Genomic DNA, 26,983 nt, shown 5'->3' on the forward strand with positions numbered 1-26,983 from the left:
TCTACCAATAGGTGCCATTCTTTGAGAGGCATTGGAAAACCTCCCTGGTCTTTGTGGTTGAATCTGTGTTTGAAATTCACTGCTTGACTGAGGACTGCTGACTGTATTTGTGGGGTACAGAGATGAGGTAGTCATTCAAAAATCATGTTGAACACTATTATTGCACATAGTGAGTCCATGCAACTTATGTGACTTGTTAAGCAAAAAAATATATAAACTTATTTAGGCTTGCCATAACAAAGGGGTTGAATGCTTTTTGACCAAAGACATTTCAGCTTTTCATTTATGGGGTATTGTGTGTAAACCAGTGACACAAAATCTCAATTTAATCCATTTTAAATTCAAGCTGTAACACAACAATGTTGAAAAAGTCAAGGGGTATGAACACTTTCTGAAGGCACTGTAGCTCCACCTACATTTGAAGCTCTGTAATGTTGTGGTAGTGTTACTTTCATTTTTCCTATGAATGTTTATTTTTCAACGTTTTTGTAGAACATTTTGTGTGTGTGAGTTCTGTACGTAGCCTTGCATGCTGTGCTATGAAGTGCTAATAATGAATGTTGAATGCACAAGCTTCAAGGGCCTCGCTCAACATCACCTCCTAATCCAATGCTTCATATGGACCAGACAGAATATGACCAGCATTTTATGGTTACACGTTATAACTTTCATGATTAAGCATTATAAATGCTTTTTAATCCTTTATTATAAATGCCTAATAATTTCAATGTAAATAATGAAATAGTCATATTAATAGTATGACCCTTTATAAATAGTTAATGTTTAGCCTATTCATGAAAGTCATAAAAGTGTAAACATATTTTATTAATGGAACTGAGTAATTTAAACCAGTGACATTTCAAAACTTTGCTTTCAGCTAAGCTGCAAAATTCACATTAAATGTGTTCTGTGAACAATCTGTGTTGACCATCCAGCCAAATAAGTTCAGCTCTTAAGTCAATAAAAAGATGCTAAAATATTTGTTGTCTTTTGATGTTTCTATGGGGACAAAAGTGTCCATGAAATAAAGAAGTCACGATAAAACATGTTTAATATTATTTACACAACCTTGATGCAATGCATACACATACTGCAAACTTGCCACTTGTCTCAACTGAAGAAGCTAATAATTATATGTTATATATAATCTAAAAGAAAAGCGCTCTGCATGCTTTCTGTACTACATGTGTATAATTCTTATGACCGTAAACATATAAGATACTGTAAAGATCAGCTGTTACTTGAATAAACGGCATCCATCAGTGGTCACCAAGACCTCAATACGCATCAACACCATGATAAATTGAATCAGGTGTTTCACTACTGCACACCTTCCAGCTCTCCCGGACTAGGTTCGGTACCCTCTAGCCTACACAAACATGCAGAAGCTATTCCAAAAATACAAAGTGCAAAATCGACAACTGACTACAATTTTAGTGCTTCAAAATAGTATTTAGAAGTTAATGTACAGTACATTCAATGCTTTAGTTATGATTGCACACAACCTCGTAAAGAATAGGGATAAAGTCAAGAGTTCAATAAATATTTGTCATTTAGGAGTCCATTTAACATGCAGACTCTACACATGGGTATCTAGCTGCACAAAGCTGCCTTGTACACAGACTAGCCTGAAGCTATGACATAGACATCATTGGGTTCAATGGGTTGACATAACAGGGTTACAAAAGCGGCGTCGCTGCTATGAAAAACATCTCATCACTTAAAATACTTGCCCCTGCATTTCTTTAAGAACGGGTTTGCAATGCAACCGTCACTTGACTACGCCGAGCGTATTGACTCTGCTCATTCTCAAACCTCACACATTATTGCTGCCCTACACAGACTTAGTTGAATTTCACATTTAGAAAATTAGCATGGCAGCATTTACGGTTGGTGCTAGTGCCACTTATTTGCGTCACCAAAATGGGTGGCACGTGGTCTACCTTTCCTTAATACTAATCAAGACGAATGAAGTGCAGAGAGTAAACCACGTCATCTTTTAGAAAAAGGATGGAAGGAAACTTGCATTCAAAAGCATGGTAAAATACTTTTTCCTTTTGCAGACAGGACGCCCACTGGTCCACTCCCTTGCTTTCCCCATGCTTTTGAAAGCAATGCTAACTGATACAACCTGTTTACACTAACATTGCTACATGCGCCAAAAATGCTAGCCATTCTTGACGTTGCTAAATGGGGCCGAGTTTGTGCCCTAGCACTACACAGCTGATTCAAATAAACAAAGCTTGATGATGAGTTGGTTAATTGAATCAGCTGTGTAATGCTAGGGGCGAAAACCAAAACGTGCACCCGGGGGGGCCCCAGGACCGAGTTTGGGAAACCCTGCCTTAGGTAAATCGACAATGAGCTAAAACGTTTAAAACTATCCCTTTAAACCTCCGAAGGATGGGTATACTGAGTATGTTCCACATTGTCCAGTCCAAGTAAAACAGGGAGAGCATGCATTTGATCTATTATATCTGTTTTGAAATTACCCTCTGGTGTTTGGAGCCAGAGAGGGATGGGAATGGTTCCTTCAAGCAATCCACAGCAGATTAGATGAAAGCTTAGCCTGCCTTCCAAGAGGTCACCCGGCTTCGATTTAAGACGCCGAGCTTTGCCGTGCGGCCGAACCCACACTCATCAAAGCGCCGCTCCAGAATCCACCACTGAGAAGGATCAAGGGTTTCAATGGGGCTTCACATCTCTACATGGCACGAAGGGCAGATGAGGAAAGTACAGTACAGACACACTTAGATACACACAAATGGGGATTAAAATACCAGTGTGTGGTTCACTACCAATCTACTGGGATGACGTCCGGCGCCGGCAGTTCACACAAACTTACTCTGAGGGGGGAGGCATGTTCAGGAGAGCTTATCATTTCCTCTCCTTCCCTCCTTTTTCCTCCTCTCTATTTCTCTACCTCCCTCTGGTTCTGGTCGTGGATCTGGTTCTGGTCATGGTTGTGTGAGTTGGGCAGGAGGCTGGTGACGTGGCCGATGCCCTTGGTCACGCCCTCCCTAAAGAGCAGCTTGGCGCCCATGCGGAGGTACTCCGGGTGTTTGATGAAGCGGAAGCAGACCACGGCCCTCTCGCCTGTGCGCAGCTCCTCCTGGTGGTGAAAACAGGGAAGTGTTGACACGTAAAGCAGCAGGGCCACAATCAGTAGGCAGACGTTGTGGAACGTTGCAGATAGAAATGGCATGGATAGAGCTGACCTGATTCCTCTTCCTCTACATGGCAGAGTGGCATGTTTGTTCTATATAATCAAATCTCTATCTGAACGTTGCACAAAGTTGTGTCCTACTGAATGCGGCCCATATTGAGGCACTGCTGTGTTAAGGCGGTGCTTAATGTTGTTTAATTTGACCTTGTACAAATTTGTCTGAATAATACAATGTATGAAAGACGCTGTACGAATAAAACTTATAATTTATCAACTTAAATAATAAAACATATTTAAAAAAATAAAAACTAGTGTATAGTTACGCAATACAGCACGAGTGGGTGTTGTATATGGCCAGTATATCACGGCTAAGGGCTGTTCTTACGCACGACGCAACGCAGAGTGCCTGGATACAGCCCTTAGCCGTGGTATATTGGCCATATACCACAAACCCCTGAGGTGCCTTATTGCTATTATAAACTGGTTACTGAGGTAATTAGAACAGTAAACAAGTAGTTCTGCGTCATACCAGTGGTATATTGTCTGATATACCAGGGCTTTCAGTCAATCAGCATTCAGGACTTCTAACTACCCAGTTTATAATGATTATTACTAACCTTTCCATGCAGGCACTCCACGGTGGCCGTCTGTCTTACGTTCCCCACGTGCACGGTCACTTGGAAGCCCCGACGGAATGTTTTGGCGTGGAAGAGAAGGACGATGGCCGCCTCAAACTGCCAGCAGATGGTGGGGTTCATCTTCGGGCTGACCATCACCATACCCTATTCAACACACACCAATAAGTATTTGGGAGATGGGAAAGGAACAACCATTGTGGGACTGATTTTATAACAACAGTAGACTACATTTTTACTACATATGACTTGTGAGTTGTTTGTGCATGTATGTGTGTATTATATTGTGTTATGAGTGTGCATGGACATTGTGTCAGATTGTTCAAGGACAAAAGTATGTTTTTCACTGATAGCTATCCATTTTTGAATAACTTTATTTATAGAATACATTTCTATAAATGGGAACTTCTTGTCTGGAGTGCTTCAAAAATAAACAAACTTAAAAACGTAGTAGGCTACACAGACCTGCTACCTATGCTTGAGGTTTCACATGTAACACACAAAACAGAGGACAGATGACAGTATCATAACCATGAGCAGTTTGTGCAGTCGTCCTGTTTCAAAATGTGACCCTGCAACGTTCAGTCATATTAAGGGATGTGATTGGCAGAACATAGAACATGGGAGGGGAAACTACGATATCTTCTAGATAAATAAATAAAAGTCATGAAAATTCACATCTGGGCACATGCGGTGCGGTTGTGTTGTGGCTGAACCCTCTGACCTTGCGGAGCAGCGAGCGGTCAAAGTTGCCCAGGGCCAGTGTGGCGGCTTGGCCGGCTCTCAGCACCCTGCATGCCGAGCGGTTCCTATGGATGCTGCCCACCTTCAGCCTCAGGAAACGGCCCTCGTCCGTAGGGCCAACCACCAGCCTCTCCCCCTCGCGACACACCCCACTGTCCGCGGGACAATGGGAGGAAAAACATATGCCATGTCAAGGTGGAACTCTCCAGGTCAAATCATTTGGAGCAGCACTTCAGGGTTACACCGTTTGCAGTACATTGACCTCTATTGGTTTTTGATTAGCTAAAAGCTTAACTGAGCAAATCCTCTGAAAGTATCTTACAAAAAAAGCTCAACAAAGTCACCTATAGGATGTGAACATGATGCGCGGAAAATGCTAATATCGATACCATGACTTGAATGGAATTTGTGCCACAAATGCTAAAACGTTAGCACGTAAGTCTGTAGCCATGAAGTGCTTTCAAAGGCTGGTCATGGCTCACATCAACACCACCCAGAAACCCTAAACCCACTCCAATTTGCATACTGCCCCAACAGATCCACAGATGATGCAATCTCTATTGCACTCCACACTGCCCTTTCCCACCTGGACAAAAGGAACACCTACGTGAGAATGCTATTCATTGACTACAGCTCAGCGTTCAATACCATAGTGCCCTCAAAGCTCATCACTAAGCTGGGACTAAACACCTCCCTCTGCAACTGGATCCTGGACTTCCTGACGAGCCGCCCCCAGGTGGTAAGGGTAGGTAACAACACATCTGCCACGCTGATCCTCAACACGGGGGCCCCTCAGGGGTGCGTGCTCAGTCTCCTCCTGTACTCCCTGTTCACGCATGACTGCATGGCCAAGCCCGACTCCAACGGCATCATTAAGTTTGCCGACGACACAACAGTGGTAGGCCTGATCACCAACAACGATGAGACAGCCTATAGGGAGGAGGTCAGAGACCTGGCAGTGTGGTGCCAGGATAACAAACTCTGCCTCAACGTGATCAAGACAAAGTATATGATTGTGGACTACAGGAAAAGGAGGACAGAGCACGCCCCCATTCTCATCGACGGGGCTGTAGTGGAGTATGTTGAGAGCTTCAAGTTCCTTGGTGTCCACATCACCAACAAACTATGATGGTCCAAACACACCAAGACAGTCGGAAAGAAGGTACGACAAAGCCTATTCCCCCTCAGGAGACTGAAAAGATTTGGCATGGGTCCTCAGATCCTCCAATTGCTCTACTGCTGCACCATCGAGAGCATCCTGACTGGTTGCATCACCTCCTGGTATGGCAACTGCTTGGCCTCCGACCGCAAGGCACTACAGAGGGTAGTGCATATGGCCCAGTACATCACTGGGGCCAAGCTTCCTGCCATCCAGGACCTCTATACCAGGCGGTTTCAGAGGAAGGCCCTAAAAATTGCCAAAGACTCCAGCCACACTAGTCATATACTGTTCTCTCTGCTACTGCACGGCAAGCGGTACCGGAGCGCCAAGTCTAGGTCCCCCCCCCCCCCATTTTCATTTTGTAATTTGGGTGAACAATCCCTAGAACAGTTCTAAATCAATCCATTATCATTCCATTCATGAGTATCAATATGACGTATGGCCAACTAACCTGTAGAGAGTTCCTCCCACCACTGTCCCCACATCTGGCACTGTATAGATCTCATCTACCTATATTCACAAGCAGAGGAATGAGGAAGTATATTTTGCAAGCATTGATACAGAATAAGGGTGTGAATCTGAATGTGTGAAAGTGCATGTTCACATCTCGTATGTATGCAATGTATGTGTGGGTGTATGTTTTGTTATGCGTGTGCATGAATGCATGTATGCGTTTGGATGGGTGTAGTGTGTTGGTAAAGTGTACGTGTGTGTAATATTTGTGAGTTGTTTGTGCACAAATGTGTGTGTATGTGTATTATTGTGTGAGTTGTGAGTGTGCATGGACCCACACAATGTCCATGCACACACATCATTCACACAATAATTGTATACGTTAATGTGCCTGGGTGCATACGCAGGTGTACTACCTGGAACTCAGTGAGTTGCTGCATGAGCTCCTCCTGCTCCTTGCTGTTGCTGAGAGGAGGCAGGATGTTGAAGAAGACCTTAAGCAGGTCCAGACTCTCTCCAGACACGCTGGACAGGGTGAAGATGGGTGTGATGCTACGGCACAAAGGGACACACCAGTGTTGCACTCTCAAGCACAGACTATACATGTAGCTAAAGTTGGCATGAGGTGACTTTTACGACCAGTATATAACCTAACCATGACATCACAAACGTTGTTGTAATTATGTAATTTCGTGTAAAGAAATTGGCTTGGGTGATCAGAACATTATTGTCTGGATGTCAAGAAGTGGTTTTCTGGTTGAGGAGACATATCGGATAACCAGATTACAACCAGGTAAAGACATGTTTTTCATGACTACATCAAGAAGTCATAAAGATGTCATATTTTGGATGTTATCTGGTCAGATTACTAAATAACAACCAGATAGACATATTTTAATGGTTGCTCAAAAGATGTCTAAAAAACGTCTCATCTGGTTATCTGACTTCCATAAAAATCAGTTTACACATGGGAAGATTGCATCATTATGATGCCCCATGCCTAATTCTGCCCACTAAGTTAGTTAGTCCCTTGATGTTTAAATGAGACAAGGTCAAACAACTAGGTCAAACAACTAGGGCTGGGAATTGCCAGGGACCTCACAATACTGTCACGGTTTCGGCCGAGGCTGCCTCTCTTCCTTGCTCGGGCAGGCTTCGGCGTTCGTCGTCTCCGGAATACTAGCTGCCACCGTTGCATGTTTCTATGTTCGTTTGCTTTTGTCTGATTGTTGTTACACCTGTTATCGTTTAGTGTCATTAGTGTCCTATAAGTTCTCGTTGTGTTTGTCAAGTGTTGTGTGTGATTGTTTTACTGTCGTGCGGTAGGCTAGTATTCTACTGTTTGCTCGGTTTAGCTATTCTCCATAGTGTTTGGAGTGTTTCGTCGCACCTGTTAGTGCGCCCGTTTGTTTTCGCCTACGTGCGGAGTTCTCGCCTCAGGGCATTTATTCGTGCTTGTGTTTTGTGCATCTACTAAAGTCTTTTGGACTAACGTTCTGCGTCCTGCGCCTGATTCCACCACCACACCCACCTACAGCTACACTGACAGAATCACACACCTGCTCGAATGGAATCAGCAGGAGCCGCAGCCGCACAGGAGACGTTGGAGGACAGAGTCCGGGAGCAGAATGACCAGATCCTGCGGATGGGGTCCGCCCTGCAGGAGGTGATCACCACCCTCCAACGCTGGGAGACCCGAGGGACACCCCCAACGCCATCTTCCCTGCCCTCACCATCGGCGAGTCAGCCCCTTCCCGCTCCGGAACCCAGAGGAGTTCGACTCTCGCTCCCGAGGGCCTACGATGGGACCGCTGCCGGGTGTCAGGGCTTCCTTCTCCAGGTGGAGCTTTACCTGGCCACCGTGCACCCGGCGCCCTCGGGACACGAGAGCGTGTCCGCCCTGATCTCCTGCCTTTCCGGCAAAGCGTTAGAGTGGGCCAACGCTGAGTGGAGGAGAATAGACGCTACTACCATCACGTACGCCGAGTTCTCCCGCCGCTTCAGGGCGGTGTTTGACCATCCCCCGGAGGGGAAAGCGGCGGGGGAGCGTCTGTTCTGCCTCCGGCAGGGGAGGAGGAGTGCCCAGGAGTTCGCGTTGGAATTCCGGACTCTAGCGGCGGATGCAGGGTGGAATGAGCGGGCCCTCATTGATCACTACCGCTGTAGTCTACGTGAGGACGTCCGTAGGGAGCTGGCCTGTCGGGACACCAGCCTCTCGTTCGACCAGTTAGTCGACATGTCCATCAGGCTGGATACCCTGCTAGCTACCCGCGGACGTCCCGAGGGGGGTCCGTCCATTTCACCCTCCAGCGCCTCCGAGCCGTGCCCCATGGAGCTCGTGGGCGCTGGCGCTAGAGAGAGGAGGGGTCGGAGTACGAGGGGGTCCATCTCCTGCACCAACTGTGGTCGGGGAGGACACACCGCGGCTAGGTGCTGGGGATGGCCTCCTCGGGGAGAAGACGACAGGCCCCGCACTGGGGAGCCCTTCCAGGTGAGTAGGCGCCCCACTCACCCAGAGCTCTCTGTTGCACACTTCTGTATACCTGTGCGATTTCCACAGGTCGCACCTCATTCCCAGCATAAGGCGCTGGTAGATTCAGGCGCGGCTGGGAATTTTGTTGATAAGAGATTTTGTTTAGCCTTAGGGATTCCCCTTCTCCCTGTTGACGTCCCCTTCCCCGTTCATGCCCTAGATAGCCGTCCGTTGGGTGCGGGCTTGATCAGGGAGGTCACGGCGCCACTTAGGATGTGTACGCAGGGGGGTCATCAGGAGATGATCCAGCTATTTCTGATCGACTCGCCTGCGTATCCGGTGGTGCTGGGCATGCCCTGGTTGAGTACCCATAACCCGTCTATTTCGTGGCAGGAGAGGGCTCTGATGGAGTGGTCTGCCCAGTGTGTGGGTCGATGTTTAGGCGTTTCCGTAGGGGCTACCTCGGTGGAGAGTCCAAACCAGGTGCCCGCATTGCACGTTCCCCCTGAGTATGGGGATTTGGCTATTGTGTTCAGTAAGTCGAGGGCGACGCAGTTGCCTCCCCATAGGCAGGGAGATTGTGCGATAGACCTCCAGGCAGGAGCTGCGCTCCCACGGAGCCATGTGTATCCTCTGTCTCAGGAGGAGAAGAGAGCTATGGAGACTTACATAGACGAATCTCTGAGACAAGGATACATACGGCCCTCCACTTCCCCTGCGTCCTCGAGTTTCTTTTTTGTGAAGAAAAAGGATGGTGGGTTACGCCCGTGCATTGATTACCGTGGTCTCAATCAGATCACGGTGAAGTACAGTTATCCACTCCCGCTGATTGCGACCATGACGGAGTCATTGCACGGGGTGCGTTTCTTCACTAAATTAGATCTCAGGAGCGCGTACAACTTGGTGCGCATTAGGCCGCATTAGGGGGGGCGATGAATGGAAGACAGCCTTTAGTACCACCTCGGGCCATTACGAGTATCTTGTCATGCCATACGGGTTGATGAACGCTCCTTCAGTTTTCCAATCATTCGTGGATGAGATCTTCAGGGACATGCAGGGGCAGGGGGTGGTCGTGTACATAGATGACATTCTCGTGTACTCGCCTACCCGAGTCGAGCATGTGGCCCTGGTGCGCCGAGTGTTGCGGAGGCTGTTGGAGCACGACCTGTATGTCAAGGCAGAGAAGTGTCTGTTTTTCCAGGAGTCGGTCTCCTTTTTGGGTTATCAGTTGTCTGCGTCAGGGGTGAAGATGGAGGTAGACCGGGTGTCAGCCGTGCGTAATTGGCAAACGCCAACCACTGAAGGAGGTGCAGCAGTTTTTGGGGTTTGCGAATTACTACCGGAGGTTTATCCGGGGTTTTGGACAGGTGGCAGCTCCCATAACGTCTCTTTTGAAGGGGGGTCCGGTGCGTCTGCAGTGGTCAGCCGAGGCGGACAGGGCGTTTGGGAGGCTGAAGGACCTGTTTACCTCGGCCCCGGTGCTGGCGCATCCGGATCCCTCTTTACCATTCCAGGTAGAGGTGGACGCGTCAGAGGCCGGTATAGGAGCCGTGCTTTCGCAACGGTCCGGCGCGCCACCTAAACTCCGCCCCTGTGCTTTTTATTCCAAGAAGCTCAGTCCGGCGGAGCGAAATTATGACGTAGGGGACAGGGAGCTGTTAGCCGTGGTACAGGCCCTAAAGGTGTGGAGGCACTGGCTTGAGGGGGCTCAACACCCTTTCCTCATTTTGACGGACCACCGTAACCTGGAGTACATCCGGGCAGCGAGGAGACTGAACCCTCGCCAGGCGAGGTGGAATATGTTTTTGACCCGGTTCACATTTAAGATCACGTACATCCCTGGGTCACAGAACGGTAAGGCAGACGCACTGTCTCGGCGGTATGACACGGAGGAGAGGTCCGTGGAGCCCACTCCCATACTGCCGGAGTCTTGTCTGGTGGCACCGGTAGTGTGGGAGGTCGATGCTGAACTCGAGCGGGCGTTACGCACCGACCCTAGTCCACCTCAATGCCCGGAGGGTCGGAAGTACGTTCCGCTCGAGGTTCGGGATCGATTGATCTATTGGGCTCACACGTCACCCTCCTCTGGACACCCTGGTATCGGCCGGACAGTGCACTGTCTTAGTGCCAAGTACTGGTGGCCCACGTTGGCGAGGGATGTGAGGGTTTATGTTTCCTCCTGCTCGGTGTGCGCCCAGTGTAAGGCGCCTAGACATCTGCCTAGGGGTAAGTTACTACCCCTGCCCGTTCCACAACGACCATGGTCTCACCTCTCGGTGGATTTCCTCACTGACCTTCCTCCTTCACAGGGGAATACCACTACAGTAATCCCTCGTTTATCGCCGGGGTTACGTTCCGAAAATGACCCGCGATAAGTGAAATCCGCGAAATAGAAAACTTTTTTTTTTTACAATTAGCAACTATTACATGTATACAAATACAGTGACTCACGTGTAGGCCGTTTCACTGCTCTTCAGACTGGGCCGCTGCATCCTGACTGCGCTCTGCAGTGTTCTCTTCTTCTGAAGCCCGCGGTGCAGGTGTGTTTGTTCGGGAGAAGAACATAGTGATAGGCAGCTGTTGTCGCTCTTTTTTCTTCTTTGCAAAAAGATCCTTGTACACCGACATGCCACCATCGATTACGTTGGAGAACTGTAATGAACGGCTCATCAAAGGGTCCCATTCCTCAGCTACTCGCTTAAGTTCAGTGGCCATTCGCACCATGGTTGCTAAGCGGCCAAGCGTTAGTCCTTCCTCCTCATCTCTCGTGTCCTCTTCTCCCTCTTCTCTTTCATCGTCGCTTTGTGGCTTTGTCATTTCTGCCAGCTCTGCATCGGTCAGCGGCTGTGCGTCTCCATCAATCAGGGCGTTTATGTCATCCGGACTCATGTCATTAAAGCCGTCTCCTCCAATCTGTTTAGCCAGATTCACAGCTGTTTCTACGGCAGAGTGGTGGACCTCGTCAAGCGAGCCTCCGGTTGCGTTTTGCACTGCCTCTGGCCATAGTTTTTTCCAGCAGGCCTTCAGAGTTTCCGTTTTCATTTCCTGAATGGCCCTCTGAATGTTTTGGAGACACGATGCGATGGTGTATCCACGCCAGTAGTCCTTCAGTGAGAAATCTTGATCCGAGTCCATAGCGTCAACAAGATGTTGCAGGGTGTTGCGCGTATAGAGAGCCTTGAAAGCACGGATGACTCCTTGGTCCATGGGCTGAATCAGGGATGTAGTGTTTGGCGGCAGAAATTCGATTTGCACACCATCATATGCCAAATCATTACCGTGACCTCCGGCGTTGTCAAGGAGCAGAAGCACTTTAAAGTCCAGTCCCTTTCCTCTCAAATAACACTTGACCTCTGGGATGAAACAGTTTTTGAACCAATCCAGATTGAGCGCTTTTGTCATCCAAGCCTTTGCATTGTACATCCAGTAAACAGGCAAATCATCCTTATTTTTGTTTTTCAGCGCCCTGGGATTTTTAGACCTGTAAATCAGCCCCGGTTTAATCATGAAACCTGCGGCATTTCCGCACATAGCCAGGGTCAAACGGTCTTTGTGAACTTTAAATCCTGGGGCTTTGGCTTCTTCCTGCATGATGAAGGTGCGGGAGGGCATTCGTTTCCAAAATAAGGCAGTCTCATCCATGTTAAAAACTTGTTCGGGCTTATATCCCCCCTCCTCAATGATCGCCTTGAATTTATTGTTCACGAAGGCTTCTGCCTCAGCGGTATCCGCAGACGCCATCTCACCGTGCAGACAAACATTTTTAAGTCCAAAGCGTTTCTTAAACTTTTCAAACCAGCCCTTGCTTGCATTAAATGCGCTTGGCACTTTGTCAGCAGCACTTGCTGGGGGCCTGGCATCCTCTCCCACTGTGTCAGCAGCACTTGCTGAGGGCCCGGCATCCTCTCCCTCTTCCCCGTCACTGACAGCAAAGTTTTCATACAGCATTCTCGCTTTTGTGCAGATAACGTTTGTATCCAGGGTTATGTTTTTTTTCCTGCAGTCATTAGTCCACAGAGCTAATGCCGTCTCCATCCGTACCATGGTCTTGTTGCGGACAGTTACAACCCTTTTTGCATTCGTATTAAAATTGACTGCTGCTGTCGTCCTTATGTTTTTTTCCTCCTTCTTTATGTAACGAACGGAAGATTCATTGATTCCGTAATGGCGAGCAACGGCTGCATAGCTTTTACCTTCCCTTAGCATGTCCAGAAGTTTAACTTTATCTGAGATAGGTAGCATCTTCCGCCGTTTGGGCCCATCCGCAGGTGCTTTTGTCGGTCCAGGCCGTTTCGTCGACATTATGGGTTTAGGAGATGTTCGAAATTACAAGATAATTTGGCCAACTTAATGTAAATTTGCCAAGCTGTTTTATGTACGTACACATAACTGCACGAGACGACAAAATGATAGCACAATTCGTAGCATGTTTTGATACAAGAAGCGGGAGTGAGTTTTTAGCGAATCAGAATGCAGAGCACAATGCACCAAAAAAAAAAAAATGCATTATGAAAATCCGCGAAATAGCGAATCCGCGATAAGTGAACCGCGAAGTGGCGAGGGATCACTGTATACTGGTCGTTGTGGACCGGTTTTCTAAGGCCTGTCGTTTGCTCCCTATGCCGGGCCTTCCTACTGCCCTGCAAACCGCCGAAGCACTATTCACCCATGTGTTCCGGCACTACGGGGTACCCGAGGATATTGTGTCTGATCGAGGTCCCCAATTTACCTCCAGAGTCTGGAGAGCTTTTATGGAGCGGTTGGGGGTCTCGGTGAGCCTCACCTCGGGTTACCACCCGGAGAGTAATGGGCAGGTGGAACGTGTGAACCAGGATGTGGGTAGGTTTCTTAGAACATACTGCCAGGACCGGCCGGAGGAGTGGGCAAGGTACGTTCCCTGGGCCGAAATGGCCCAGAATTCCCTACGCCATTCCTCCACTAACCTAACCCCTTTCCAATGTGTGTTAGGTTACCAGCCGGTTCTGGCACCTTGGCAGCAGAGCCAGATCGAGGCTCCTGCGGTGGATGAGTGGGTGCGGCGCTCGGAGGAGACATGGAACGCTGCACACGTCCACCTGCAGCGGGCCCTCCGTCGTCAAAAGGCGAGCGCCGATCTCCACCGCAGTGAGGGACCGGTGTACGCACCTGGTGATCGAGTCTGGCTCTCTACCAGAAACCTGCCCCTCCGCCTGCCCTGTCGGAAACTGGGTCGGCGGTTTGTAGGGCCATTTAAAGTCCTGAGAAGATTGAACGAGGTGTGTTACAAATTACAACTACCTGTTGAGTATAAAAGTATTAACCCCTCGTTCCATGTGTCTCTTCTCAGGCCGGTGGTAGCTGGCCCACTCCAAGAAAGTGAGATCAGGGAGACTCCTCCGCCCCCATTGGACATTGAGGGGGCACCGGCGTACTCCGTGCGGTCCATCTTGGATTCGAGACGTTGGATGGGGGGTCTCCAATATCTAGTGGAGTGGGAGGGGTACGGCCCGGAGGAACGGTGCTGGGTGCCGAGGAGAGACATTTTGGACCCGTCTCTCCTGACGGAATTCCATCGTGGGCACCCGACGCACCCTGCTCCGCGTCCTCCTGGTCGTCCCCGAGGCCGGAGTCGGCGCACGTCTGGAGCCGCGCGTCAAGGGGGGGGGTACTGTCACGGTTTCGGCCGAGGCTGCCTCTCTTCCTTGCTCGGGCAGGCTTCGGCGTTCGTCGTCTCCGGAATACTAGCTGCCACCGTTGCATGTTTCTATGTTCGTTTGCTTTTGTCTGATTGTTGTTACACCTGTTATCGTTTAGTGTCATTAGTGTCCTATAAGTTCTCGTTGTGTTTGTCAAGTGTTGTGTGTGATTGTTTTACTGTCGTGCGGTAGGCTAGTATTCTACTGTTTGCTCGGTTGAGCTATTCTCCATAGTGTTTGGAGTGTTTTGAGTTTGAGTTTGAGTTTGAGTTTATTTTTACAGGGACAGTGCACATTAATCAACGTTTCAGTAAAAGTGCCGGTTTTAGCCAGCCGGCTAATTTTCAACCGCAGTCCCTGGGCAGGTTATTAAAAACAATTACAATATAGACAATAACAACATAGAACAAGACATAGCATACAGACATAGCAACATAGGACAAGCAAGACGTAGCATACAGACAGAGCAACATAGAACAAAAAGCAGCAAGACAAAATATTCAAAATTTTGTCGCACCTGTTAGTGCGCCCGTTTGTTTTCGCCTACGTGCGGAGTTCTCGCCTCAGGGCATTTATTCGTGCTTGTGTTTTGTGCATCTACTAAAGTCTTTTGGACTAACGTTCTGCGTCCTGCGCCTGATTCCACCACCACACCCACCTACAGCTACACTGACAAATACGACATTATCACAATACTTTGGTGCCGATACGATATGTATTGCGATTCTCACGATTCTATATGTATTGCGATTTGATACTGCGATTTTATTGTGATTCGATGTTCCAAACATATTGCTCACCATATGTCTGCTGCAGAGGGACAAGAGAGAGCCATGAGAAAACAGGTTTGATCAGTCATGGAAATAAAAAAGTGCTGAAAACAAATTGGCTCCATATTTAAAAAGAAGATGGAGAACAAGCTACGAAGGAAAAATACTGGAGTTTTAGTGCAGCTATCGCAAAATTAATATTGTGATATTGTCAAAAAGATATGCTATATCGTTAAAAATAATATCCCAATATGTAACTGTATTGATTTTTTCCCCCACCAATACAAACAACATTGCCGTACATGCTTGCTAAGTCAATTCCCTTCTAGTCACCCTGGACTAAGGTTTATGTGGTGTATAGTTGGGGTTCTGAATCTCAATTCCAGTTTCCTTCTAGGTCTACCTGGAGGACTGAGCGAACTGCTGGGCAGCTGTGACAGCGTCGTCCGGGCTGGCCACCACCATCGGCACCTTGTTACAGCCGGGCAGCTTGAGGACATGCTCCAGCTGGCGTACTGTGCGTTCCACCGTGCCCTTGGCGCACAGGTCCACCTTGCTGACCACGATAAAGATGGGCACCTTAAGTGCCATGGCCAGGCCTAGGTGCTCCCGGGTGGTGCCAGCTAAGGGGGAGAAAATAGTATATGATTGGGTCAGTGGTAGGGTTGCAAAACTCCCAGTAATTTACAAAAGTTACCAGACTTTTGGTAATTAACTGATTATTTTGGAAATCTATGGAAACTTTGGTAATTTATACTTGAGTAACAAAAAAAAAGAAATGGTGTCCATGTTGTCCATGAGTTTCTAGTAAATAGACCATATGGTTCATTAAAGATGAATGGAAAAACATCTAATAAACAATGACCTCATCTGCAATTAACGCCCTCTATGTAACCCTAGTCAGTGGTCACATAAGTAGTCAAACGCACATCACTTTTCATAGCTTGCTGGGCCAAACAAATCTTGTAGAAGTTACCAGGGCCCGCACAATCTACAATGTTATAGCTATATGATCAGGCTTACCTATGCCTGTGTTGGCGCTGACCACCAGCATGGCGAAGTCTGGGCAGTAGCTGGTGAGGCCAAAGATGGTGGTCTTCAGGTACTTGTGGTGGCCGGCCAGGTCAATGAAGGTGATCATTTTAGAAGAGCTCTCGCAAATCTCTTCGGCTGTACGGGAGTCACTGTAGTTCACCACCTTCAAAAGCCACATGAGAGGAAGTTCAATTCACTTGTGCGTTGTTACGCTGTTTTTATGGGTTAGTCACAAATAGAAGATGTTCAAAACATTTGCGAACTATTACATAGTTTGTGTTATTACACGTTTTTGTTATATCAGTGTCGTTTTTGAGGACAACGTTTTTTATTTTATTTTTATAGTCTTTGCTCAAAGGAGAGGAAAACGAATGTGTGTTTATCCTTCCTTCCTCTATCTTGTCACCTATAAGACGCTGTTACCCACCTCCCCTTTGCTATTGAAGCCCAAAATCTCAAAGCTGATGCTGGATGTCCTGCCCGTTTGGATTTCGTGAAGGTGCCTGAAGAGGTTGAGGCGTGCCCGGCCTCGCCCGTTGTCCAGCTCGCCTTGCGTCAGCACGCCCAACAGTGTGGATTTCCCGGAGTCCACGTTTCCCAGCACCGCCACACGCAGGTCCAAGAACTGCTCTCATACACACACAAATTACAGCAGATCGGCGTGGCAGAAACCCTCCATTGTATGTACAGCTTACCATTGAGCATTTATATAATTGAGTGCAAAACAAATGGTAGAGGTAGGACATCTGACTCTACAGTTTTTTTAAGGAGAGTGGAGAGTCACTCTCCTTTCGCATTTTAATGCTTTATTGACAGACAGGAAAGAAACAATGGGAGATAGGTGAGGAGGAGACACAGTGAGAAGGGAATTTAACCACAGTCTTCGGTGTGGGGGGGGGGGTCGCATATATGCATGGAGCCAGGAGTGTTACCACTGGACCACGTCTCAGCACACAGTCAGCCCCTCTGCTGTTTAATCTCACCTGTTGGTCGTCTGGAACTTTTCGGACAAGAACCTCTGCGATTTTCCGGCAGCTTCTGTCCGAGTCGTAATCCACCTCTCTTTCTCGTAGAAGTGTGATGTCAGCACCAACCCTAGTGAGGCAGCGATAGCACATTTATCACCAACACCCACCAAACTGAGGGGCAACTGGTAAATACAGCAACAATGGCAAACTGTCAAATTAGACATTTATAAAGTAGTTTCTTCAAAAATCTATGGGTATAATTGAAATGACCATTGAGCAGAAGAAAGTATCCCAGATTGTGCCTTTGGTGACGTTTGCAAACGAGCTAGTGACATACTTCTCTGCCATCCTCCGTAGGGTCTTCAGCGAGGCTCTCATGTCTCCCTCTGACAATCCGACAAGCAGGCCATTGTCTTCCACCCCAATCTGATACACCGCCTCACCCCGTCCCTCTTGAAGACGCCATTTTAACTGGGTGGCCAGGTGCTCAAAGCGGTATTGTGTGGGGTTCACCAACTTCAGCTGCAGTGAAGATAGAGCACGGGACAGCACTTCACTATCAAGAAGTGTCCAACAAGTGAACCACGTGTTTGAGAGCGTGCATGCCTATACATCGATGGGTTTTGTCTTTTGTCTTTTGATTACTAGCTACAGGTGAAATGGAAGATGACATGCAAAAAGAAAGAACTGTATACTAGTACCTTATATTCAATGTTTCCCTCTTCAGCCTGAGAGAAACAGATGGAAGGACATGTTTTGAAAAGGTGTGCCTGTACTGCAATTTGTATTTTGACAGACAAGCACAACCCACTGTTGACTAATGTACTTCTTAATAAAAACTACCCACACCACAGCAAGCTATCAGTACAATATTTTATATCTATGCACCACCAGGGAAACAATGTATCTTGCAACATCATCATGAAGCTGCCAAGCTGCTCTCTTGCAGCTAGTCACAACATTGATTGTAATGTGAGAAAGCCAGCTGTTGTTGTTGTCAACAAACAAACAAATGTCCATTCCCTGCTTATAACAACGTTACATATGGCCAAAAAGTTTCTTACCATCGAAAAAGATCAGACGACAGCATCTGCCAGATGCTAGCTAAAATAATGTCAGAATTTGTAAATAGCTAGGCTCTGGCTAGCCTAGCATTGGATAATTTTGCTAGCTAGCCAACTAACATGAACTTGATAGCAAGCTGCAGCTAGCTACAGTAGCTAGCATTTACCTCCGGTGGTAAATATGGTGGTGTTCTGTTGGTCTTCGTCTTTTTACTCCTCCGTCTCTTTCTTCTTTTCCCTTTTTTTGAACGCGTTTTTTTGGAAGTCATCCTTCTCCCGTTACCTGAACTGGGTCCTTGCAAATTTGATCTAACGTTAGGCAAATTTGATCTAACGTTAGCGGTTGTACCAACGACACCGGTCCCGCCTGATATTCGCGAATCCATCACGAGAATTAACTAGCTAACGCTAACCCACACTGTTTTTGTCAGTAAGAATTTAACAGACGTCTGCAAATGAAAAAATACACATAAATATGGGCTCAGAGTGGGTAGCTAACGCAATCGGCCCAACGGAGCTAAGGAGTCTTCTCTCCATCTCTTGCCTTCTACTAGCGCAAAGTCAGGGTTCTCCAACTGGCGTCCCGCGGCCCGATTTTTTTAGTTGATTTATAATATTTATATTACACGTTTTATATTATTAGTATTATTGTTATTTTTTTTATTATTCTTGAACATAAAATACTAAAAACACCAAGAAATCAGCTCCAAGTGATTTTAATTTTGGAAATCTGTTCCCAAGTATTACCACACATTAGAGAGAGACTTGATCTCAAACAAATGTAAGCAAGGTTTGTAATTATTAGATTTTTTGTCAAATATTATATCTGTTTGAGCTTCTTGGGGTCAATTTGTAGTCTTCAAATTATTTGTAATTATGTTCTGGCTCACGACCATCAAGAAAAATTCGGCCTGCTGCTGAATCTAGTTGATGATCCCTGCGGACTGTAAAAAGAGTGACGCTCATGTCTCGAGCGAGCCTCCAACGCTAGTTTCCGTGTGACCTGTGGTCTTCCTCTGTCAGGGTTTCCACTAGTTACCAGAGCCACAAAGTAAAAAAAAAAAAAAAGGTTAGCAGTGTGTTTAAGGTTAGGTTTAAAATCATGTTTTAAGAATATAAATTGTAGAAATATGTGGGGTTTATGACTTTGTGGCTGTGGTAACTAGTGACGACCGGGAGGAAGGACCTCACCGATCGCTTCCTGACCAAGGGGGCAGATCAAAGATACTTTTTGAGGAGATGGGAAACCCCGATTGTGTACTTTGCCATGCTACGTCAATGGGTTGCGCGGTGCATTCTGGGAGATTCTGGGACAAGGAGCGCTCTCCTTCATGGAGTGAATGGGAGTCAATAGGGAGCTAGCTCAAAAACCGAACATTAGCATGAATTTCGTCAACAAGAAGTACAACGTTTAAAATCTTTTCCAAGATGTGAGATAATTAACTTGCTATCTGTAATATTGTATAGCTTGCGACATTACGTACTTTCGAGGAAAATAGGCACGTTTCTCGACTCATAACCTGACTTTAAGAAGGGATTGCGTGATGATTAGTTTAGCATCCGCGTGACGTGGAATGATAATGTGAACGCAATTGGTCGACAGTCTGTTGGGTGGGGCATTTGCTCCTACAGCCTTGCTTCGGTACTGCCTGCAGTGTTGCCAATTTAGCGAGTATTCATACCCCTCTAGCGACACATTTTCAAAAAATCGACTAGTGACAAATCTAGCGACTGACGTGAAAGCCTCTCTCCCATGTCAATATGCCTTGCCTATTGCTGTTTTGGTTAGTTCTTATTATACAATTTCACTGTAGAGCCCCCAGTCCCGCTCAACCTGCCTCAGATAGCTCCTTTGTCCCACCCCCCACACACGCCTCCAGTGATGCTATCTCTTTCATGGTTACCCAACGCTTAGGTTTACCTCCAATGTACTCATATCCTTCCATATCCTTGTCTGTACATAATGCCCTGAATCTATTTTACAACTTCGGAAATCTGCCCCTTTTACTCTCTGTACCCAACGCACTAGAAGACCAGTTCTTAAAGCCTTTAGCCCATGCCCTGTAGCCCCCGGTATCACTCTTACTCCCCAGGCGCTATCATTTGTTGACTTCTGTAACCGTAAAAGCCTTGGTTTCTTGCATGTTAACATCAGAAGCCTCCTCCCTAAGTTTGAGTTATTCACCCTGCCAACCCTGATGTTCTAGCAGTGTCTGAATCCTGGCTTAGGAAGGCCACCAAAAACTCTGAAATTTCCATCCCCAACTACAAAATGTTCAGTCTAGATAGAACTGCCAAAGGGGGCGGAGTTACAATATACTGTAGAGATAGCCTGCAGAGCTCTATCATACTATCCAGGTCTGTGCCCAAACAGTTTGAGCCTCTACTTCTAAAAATCCACCTTTCCAGAAATAAGTCTCTCACTGTTGCCGCTTGCTACAGACCCCCCTCAGCCCCAGCTGTGCCCTGGACACCATATGTGAATTGATTGACCCCCATCTATCCTCAGAGTTCGTACTGCTTGGTGACCTAAACTGGGATATGCTTAACACCCCAGCCGTCCTACAATCTAAACTAGATGCCCTCAATCTCACACAAATTATCTAGGAACCTACCAGGTACAACCCTAAATCCGTAAACATGGGTACCCTCATAGATATCATCATGACTAATTTACACTCTATATACACCTCCGCTGTCTTCAACCAGGATCTCAGCGATCACTGCCTCATTGACTGTGTCCGTAATGGGTCCGCGGTCAAACGACCACCCCTCATCACTGTCAAACGCTCCCTAAACCACTTCAGCGAGCAGGCCTTTCTAATTGACCTGGCCCAGGTATCCTGGATGGATATCGATCTCATTCCGTCAGTAGAGGATGCCTGGTTGTTCTTTAAAAGTGCTTTCCTCTCAATCTTAAATAAGCATGCCCCATTCAAAAAATGCAGAACTAAGAACAGATATAGCCCCTGGTTCACCCCAGACTTGACTGCCCTTGACCAGCACAAAAACATCCTGTGGCGTACTGCATTAGCATTGAACAGCCCCCGCGATATGCAACTTTTCAGGGAAGTCAGGAACAAATATAGACAATCAGTTAGGAAAGCAAAGGCTAGCTTTTTCAAACAGAAATTTGCATCCTGCAGCACTAACTCCAAAAAGTTTTGGGACACTGTAAAGTCCATGGAGAATAAGAGCACCTCCTCCCAGCTGCCCACTGCACTGAGGCTAGGAAACACTGTCACCACCGATAAATCTACGATAATCGAGAATTTCAATAAGCATTTTGCTACGGCTGGACATGATTTCCACCTGGCTACCGCTACCCCGGCCACCAGCTCTGCACCCTCCGCTGCAACTTGCCCATGCCCCCCCGCTTCTCCTTCACCCAAATTCAGATAGCTGATGTTCTGAAAGAGCTGCAAAATCTGGACCCCTACAAATCAGCTGGGCTAGACAATCTGGACCCTTTCTTTCTAAAATTAGCAGCCGAAATTGTAGCAACCCCTGTTACTAGCCTGTTCAACCTCTCTTTCGTATCATCTGAGATCCCCAGAGATTGGAAAGCTGCCGCGGTCATCCCCCTCTTCAAAGTGGGTGACACTCTAGATCCAAACTGTTACAGACCTATATCCATCCTGCCCTCCCTTTCGAAAGTATTTGAAAGCTAAGTTAACAAACAGATCACCGACCATTTCGAATCCCACCGTACCTTCTCCGCTATGCAATTTGGTTTCTGAGCTGGTCATGGGTGCACCTCAGCCACGCTCAAGGTCCTAAACGATATTATAACCGCGATCGATAAAAGACAGTACTGTGCAGCCGTCTTCATCGACCTGGCCAAGGCTTTCGACTCTGTCAATCACCGCATTCTTATTGGCAGACTAAATAGCCTTGGTTTCTCAAATGACTGCCTCGCCTCGTTCACCAACTACTTCTCAGATAGAGTTCAATGTGTCAAATCGGAAGGCCTGTTGTCTGGACCTATGGCAGTCTCTATGGGGGTGCCACAGTGTTCAATTCTCGGGCAGACTCTATTCTCTGTGTATATCAATGATGTCGCTCTTGCTGCTGGTGACTCTTAGATCCACCTCTACGCAGACGACACCATTTTGTATACATCTGGCCCTTCATTGGACACTGTGTTAACAAACCTCCAAACGAGCTTCAATGCCATACAACACTCCTTCCGTAGCCTCCAACTGCTCTTAAACGCTAGTAAAACTAAATGCATGCTCTTCAATCTAACGCTGCTTGCACCCGCCCGCCCAACTAGAATCACTACTCTCGGCGGGTCTGACTTAGAATATGTGGACAACTACAAATACCTAGGTGTCTGGTTAGACTGTAAACTCTCCTTCCAGACTCACATTAAGCATCTCCAATCCAAAGTTAAATCTAGAATCGGCTTCCTATTTCGCAACAAAGCCTCCTTCACTCATGCTGCCAAACATGCCCTCGTAAAACTGACTATCATACCGATCCTTGACTTCGGCGATGTCATTTACAAAATAGCCTCCAACACTCTACTCAGCAAATTGGATGTAGTCTATCACAGTGCCATCTGTTTTGTCACCAAAGCCCCATATACTACCCACCGTTGTGACCTGTACGCTCTCGTTGGCTGGCCCTCACTCCATATTCGTCGCCAATCCCACTGGCTCCAGGTCATCTATAAATCACTGCTAGGCAAATCCCGCCTTATCTTAGCTCATTGGTCACCATAGCAACACCCACCCGTAGGATGCGCTCCCGCAGGTATATCTCACTGGTCATCCCCAAAGCCAACACCTCCTTTGGCCGCCATTCCTTCCAGTTCTCTGCTGCTAATGACTGGAACGAACTGCAAAAATCTCTGAAGCTGGAGACTCTTATCTCCCTCACTAACTTTAAGCATCAGTTGTCAGAGCACCTTACCGATCACTGCACCTGTACACAGCCCTTCTGAAATTAGCCCACCCAACTACCTCATCCCCATATTGTTATTTATTTTGCTAATTTGCACCCCAGTATCTCTATTTGCACATCATCTTCTGCACATCTATCACTCCAGTGTTAATACTAAATTGTAATTATTATGCACTATGGCCTATTTATTGCCTTACCTCCATAACTTACTACATTTGCACACACTGTATATAGATTTTCTATTGTGTTATTGACTGTATGTTTTGTTTATCCCATGTGTAACTCTGTGTTGTTGTTGTTTTTATCGCACTGCTTTGCTTTATCTTGGCCAGGTCGCAGTTGTAAATGATAACTTGTTCTCAACTGGCTTACCTGGTTAAATAAAGGTGAAATAAAATAAAATAAAAAAGCACGTATCGTTCTTACTCTTCTCAACGAGCAGCGGGTGCTGCTGTGGGCCCCACCCCCACCCAGTCGTCGCGCAGCAGTCCCTCCCAGCTGCAGTCAGAGCAGGAGATGTTCACCCCTCCGCGTCCAGACTGCAAATGAATCGCACATGCGGGAAGCCGCCGCTGGCTGATCCCGCCCTGGCTTACATTCAGGGCGGGATGTAAATGTAAAATGTTCTTTGTCTAAAATAAATCACTGCACAAAAATAAATCACTGCATTTGACTCACACAGCCTCAGTCACTTACTCACCTCGTCCACTGTGTGTGCGCCTCTCTGTGACATAAGCTAAACATCTAGCTGGCTAGTTCATCATGTCTCAGTCTAAACTGTACACTCAAAAATACAGAAAGGAGTGGGAATCAAATCCTGAATTCAAAGGCTGGTTGAAGCCGTTTATTGGAGATGATACACGGGCATACTGCCTGTATTGTAAGGCTGATTTCTACGCCAAACTTAGTGATGTAAAAAAACACATGACAACTCAAAAACACACTCAAAAGGCAAAGCCTTATAACAGTTCCACCCAAAACAAGCTGCCATTTATGGTTTAAAAAATTGACTCTGCAAAAAAGGCTGAGGCCACCATGGCATTAGCTATCGCTGAACACGGTTCCATGCTGGCATGTGATCACATTGGAGAAGCATGTAGAGCTGCTTTCTCAGACTCCACTGCTGCTACCCACTTCAAAATGCACAGGACAAAGTGCACAGAAATGATTAATGGTGTTCTAGCACCATACTTTCTGAAAAAGTTGGTCGCAGATGTGGGTGACCAGCGTTTCAGCCTCCTCCTCGCAGAGTCCACGGATGTAAGTGTTTCTAAGTACCTGGGGGTTGTGATAAGGTACTTTAGTGACACCAAGCAGACAATTGTATCAACATTTCTGGGGCTTGTTGAGTTGGAGGGAGGAGATGCCAAATCTATAGCCCGTGGTGTTGTGGCTTTCCTCGAGAAGTGTTGTCTTAAAAAAGAGAAACTCCTGGGGATATGGATTGACAATGCCTCTGTTATGACGGGGATTAACAATGGGGTCCATAAAGTGCTGAAGGAGGAGTATGGCCTCAAAGATCTGGTTCTTATTCGCTGTGTGTGCCACTCTCTGCAGCTTGCTGTAAGTCATGCTTCCAATGACACCATCCCCCGTAGTGTGGAGTACTTGGTACGAGAGACTTATAACCGGTTTTCAGTGTCTCCAAAGCACAGGGAGGCCTACAAGGCCATATATGAGACCATCAACTGTGGGGAGAAACCTTTACAGATAACCAAGGTGTGTGCCACACGTTGGCTCTCCATTGAACCCGCGGTTTCACGCATTTTGGACCAGTGGGAGGAGCTTAGGCTGCATTTCGCAGTCACCAAGTCCAGTGAACACTGCTACATGGCTGAGGTTTTATACTCCATGTACAGTGATCCTCAAAACATATTGTATCTGACTTTTTTGAAGTCAGTGCTGGGTGAGGTACAGTTGGCCATCATGGCTTTTGAGGGAGAGCAAGTAGACCCTCTTAAGCTACTTGACAGCTTGGTTAGCCTGATCAAGTCTGTGAGCAGCAGGGTGCTGAATCCACTGGCAAATGTTGATGTACTCAAAGGGCCAATAGATGGATACATCAGTCTCAAACCGTACCTTTGTTACCTTTTTGAGTCAAAGGCAGCTGAGCTCCACCTTGCGCCTGAGGATGAAAACAATGTCCAAAAGCGGTGTGTAGCCTTCACCATCTCCCTCACTAATGAGTTGAGGGTGAGACTGCCGGACAACATCGAAGCATTGCAGTACATGTCAGTTTTCAATGTGGAGGAAACTCTAAAGCACAATAAGAGCCCTGGAGAAATAGAAAAAATTACTCCTTGGCTACTCCCCTGCAGAGATAGACAAGGTTGTCCAGCAATGGCGTGCCATCCATCTTAGTAAATGGAATGAGACAAAAAACACACTGGGCTTCTGGAGTGAGATTTGGAAGTTCAGGGATGCAGCTGATATCAACCCGTTTCAAGAACTTGCCATGGCTGCTGTGTCTGCGTTGTCCTTGCCACACTCGAATGCTGAAGTCAAGAGAGTATTCAGCCAGATGAGTGTGGTAAAAAGCAAACGTAGAAATCGGATGTCCTTGCAGACCCTTAACTCCATCCGGTACATTCAATATGGACTGAAGCTGTCTGGTGAGGCTTGCTATGAGCACCAGCTGCCTGATAATGTTTTGCAGCTTTTTGGCACATCAGCTGCTAACTCATTTAAGTCAGCTCCCTCAGTTGCTGAACCTGCCATAGAGAGCCTTGACCAAAATGACGATGACCCACTCTTTCTGTGAGCCAGCACAGCCTGTGTGTGTGTGGAGGGGGGTCTGTAAAAAACAAACAATTAACCTGAATTAGGGCCAGACTAGTTACCATCATTTTCTCACATTGCCATTGACAGTTTTTTCTATTGTCTCTTTTTGGTCCATTTAGATTGTTAATGTAGACTGTATACAAAAAAAATTAAAAAATGTAATGGTTAAAAATGTTCATGTTTTACTGTGACTTGTTGTAGGCTCCTAAGTGGACCATAAGTCGGGGCGGCAGGTAGCTTAGTGGGTAAGAGCGTTGTGCCAGTAACCGAAAGGTCGCTGGTTCTAATCCCCGAGCCGACTAGGTGAAAAATCTGTCGATGTGCCCCTGAGCAAGGCACTTAACCCTAATTGCTCCTGTAAGTCGCTCTGGATAAGAGCGTCTGCTAAATGACTAAAATGTAAATGTAAATAAGGTTAAAAACCAAACTAAACTTAAGAAAAAATAAAATAATAATAATAATAAGTAACTGTATCTATAGAAATAAGTATCTGCCAGAATGTCTCTTTTGGATCACTTTTGCAGGTCCCAAGCCCGGATAAAGGAGGAGGGTTGGAATTGTGACATAAAAAAAAAACAAGAGTCGACAGAAGAAAGTTCATTTGTAGTTCTAAACATATTTAGGGTGTTTTTTACTCACTTTTTGTCTCTCCTACACGTTATTCCTCTCCTACAGCGTCCATCACAATTACATGCACATGGCAAATTATGCAAATTAGGTGATGACGTCATTTAGCGACTTCTAGCGACTTTTAGGACAGCCAATAGCTACTTTCCTTACTGAGGAGTTGGCAACACTGCAGTGCCTGACGCCCGGCCCAGAAAGACAATTTCTATAGACTGCCACAGAGTCAGATTCGAAAATTCCTAATAAGACACTTCTGTCACCACCTTTGTGCATAAAACATCCATTGCATTATTCAAATAATTGTCACGAGGCAGATTTTTTTTTCATCACTCACTGCCGAAGATATTAACATTTTATATTCATCCAACGTCTGCTATGTCGCGCTGCTCCCTTTGCACACTGGGTGCTAGTGCGCATGTGATGACGCTGGTCTGTATAAACCGGATGTAACTTGGATATAGACGGTCCATGAATCAGCGTATGCGAGCGTGAGTAGATTACCAACAATGGTCGGCCATTTTG

The 26,983-nt window shown here is 46.7% G+C and overlaps 1 protein-coding gene across 1 annotated transcript; it reads right to left on the reverse strand.

The window, feature by feature from the left end:
* Window positions 1–1,033: 1,033 nt before the first annotated feature.
* On the reverse strand, window positions 1,034–18,656 carry LOC311113688 (GTP-binding protein 2-like). The gene is made up of 12 exons (XM_084156989.1): window positions 18,313–18,656; window positions 17,783–17,809; window positions 17,419–17,603; window positions 17,097–17,208; window positions 16,541–16,738; window positions 16,102–16,276; window positions 15,482–15,701; window positions 6,577–6,712; window positions 6,159–6,217; window positions 4,526–4,697; window positions 3,784–3,948; window positions 1,034–3,112 (listed from the first exon to the last, which is right to left on the reverse strand). Exons 1-12 carry the CDS (start codon window positions 18,529–18,531, stop codon window positions 2,912–2,914), a joined length of 1,869 nt encoding a protein of 622 aa, XP_084013115.1. The 5' UTR covers window positions 18,532–18,656; the 3' UTR covers window positions 1,034–2,911.
* Window positions 18,657–26,983: the final 8,327 nt, after the last annotated feature.

Source organism: Coregonus lavaretus (genome assembly GCF_964263955.1).
Source record: "Coregonus lavaretus genome assembly, chromosome: 40".
Taxonomy (NCBI): domain Eukaryota; kingdom Metazoa; phylum Chordata; class Actinopteri; order Salmoniformes; family Salmonidae; genus Coregonus; species Coregonus lavaretus.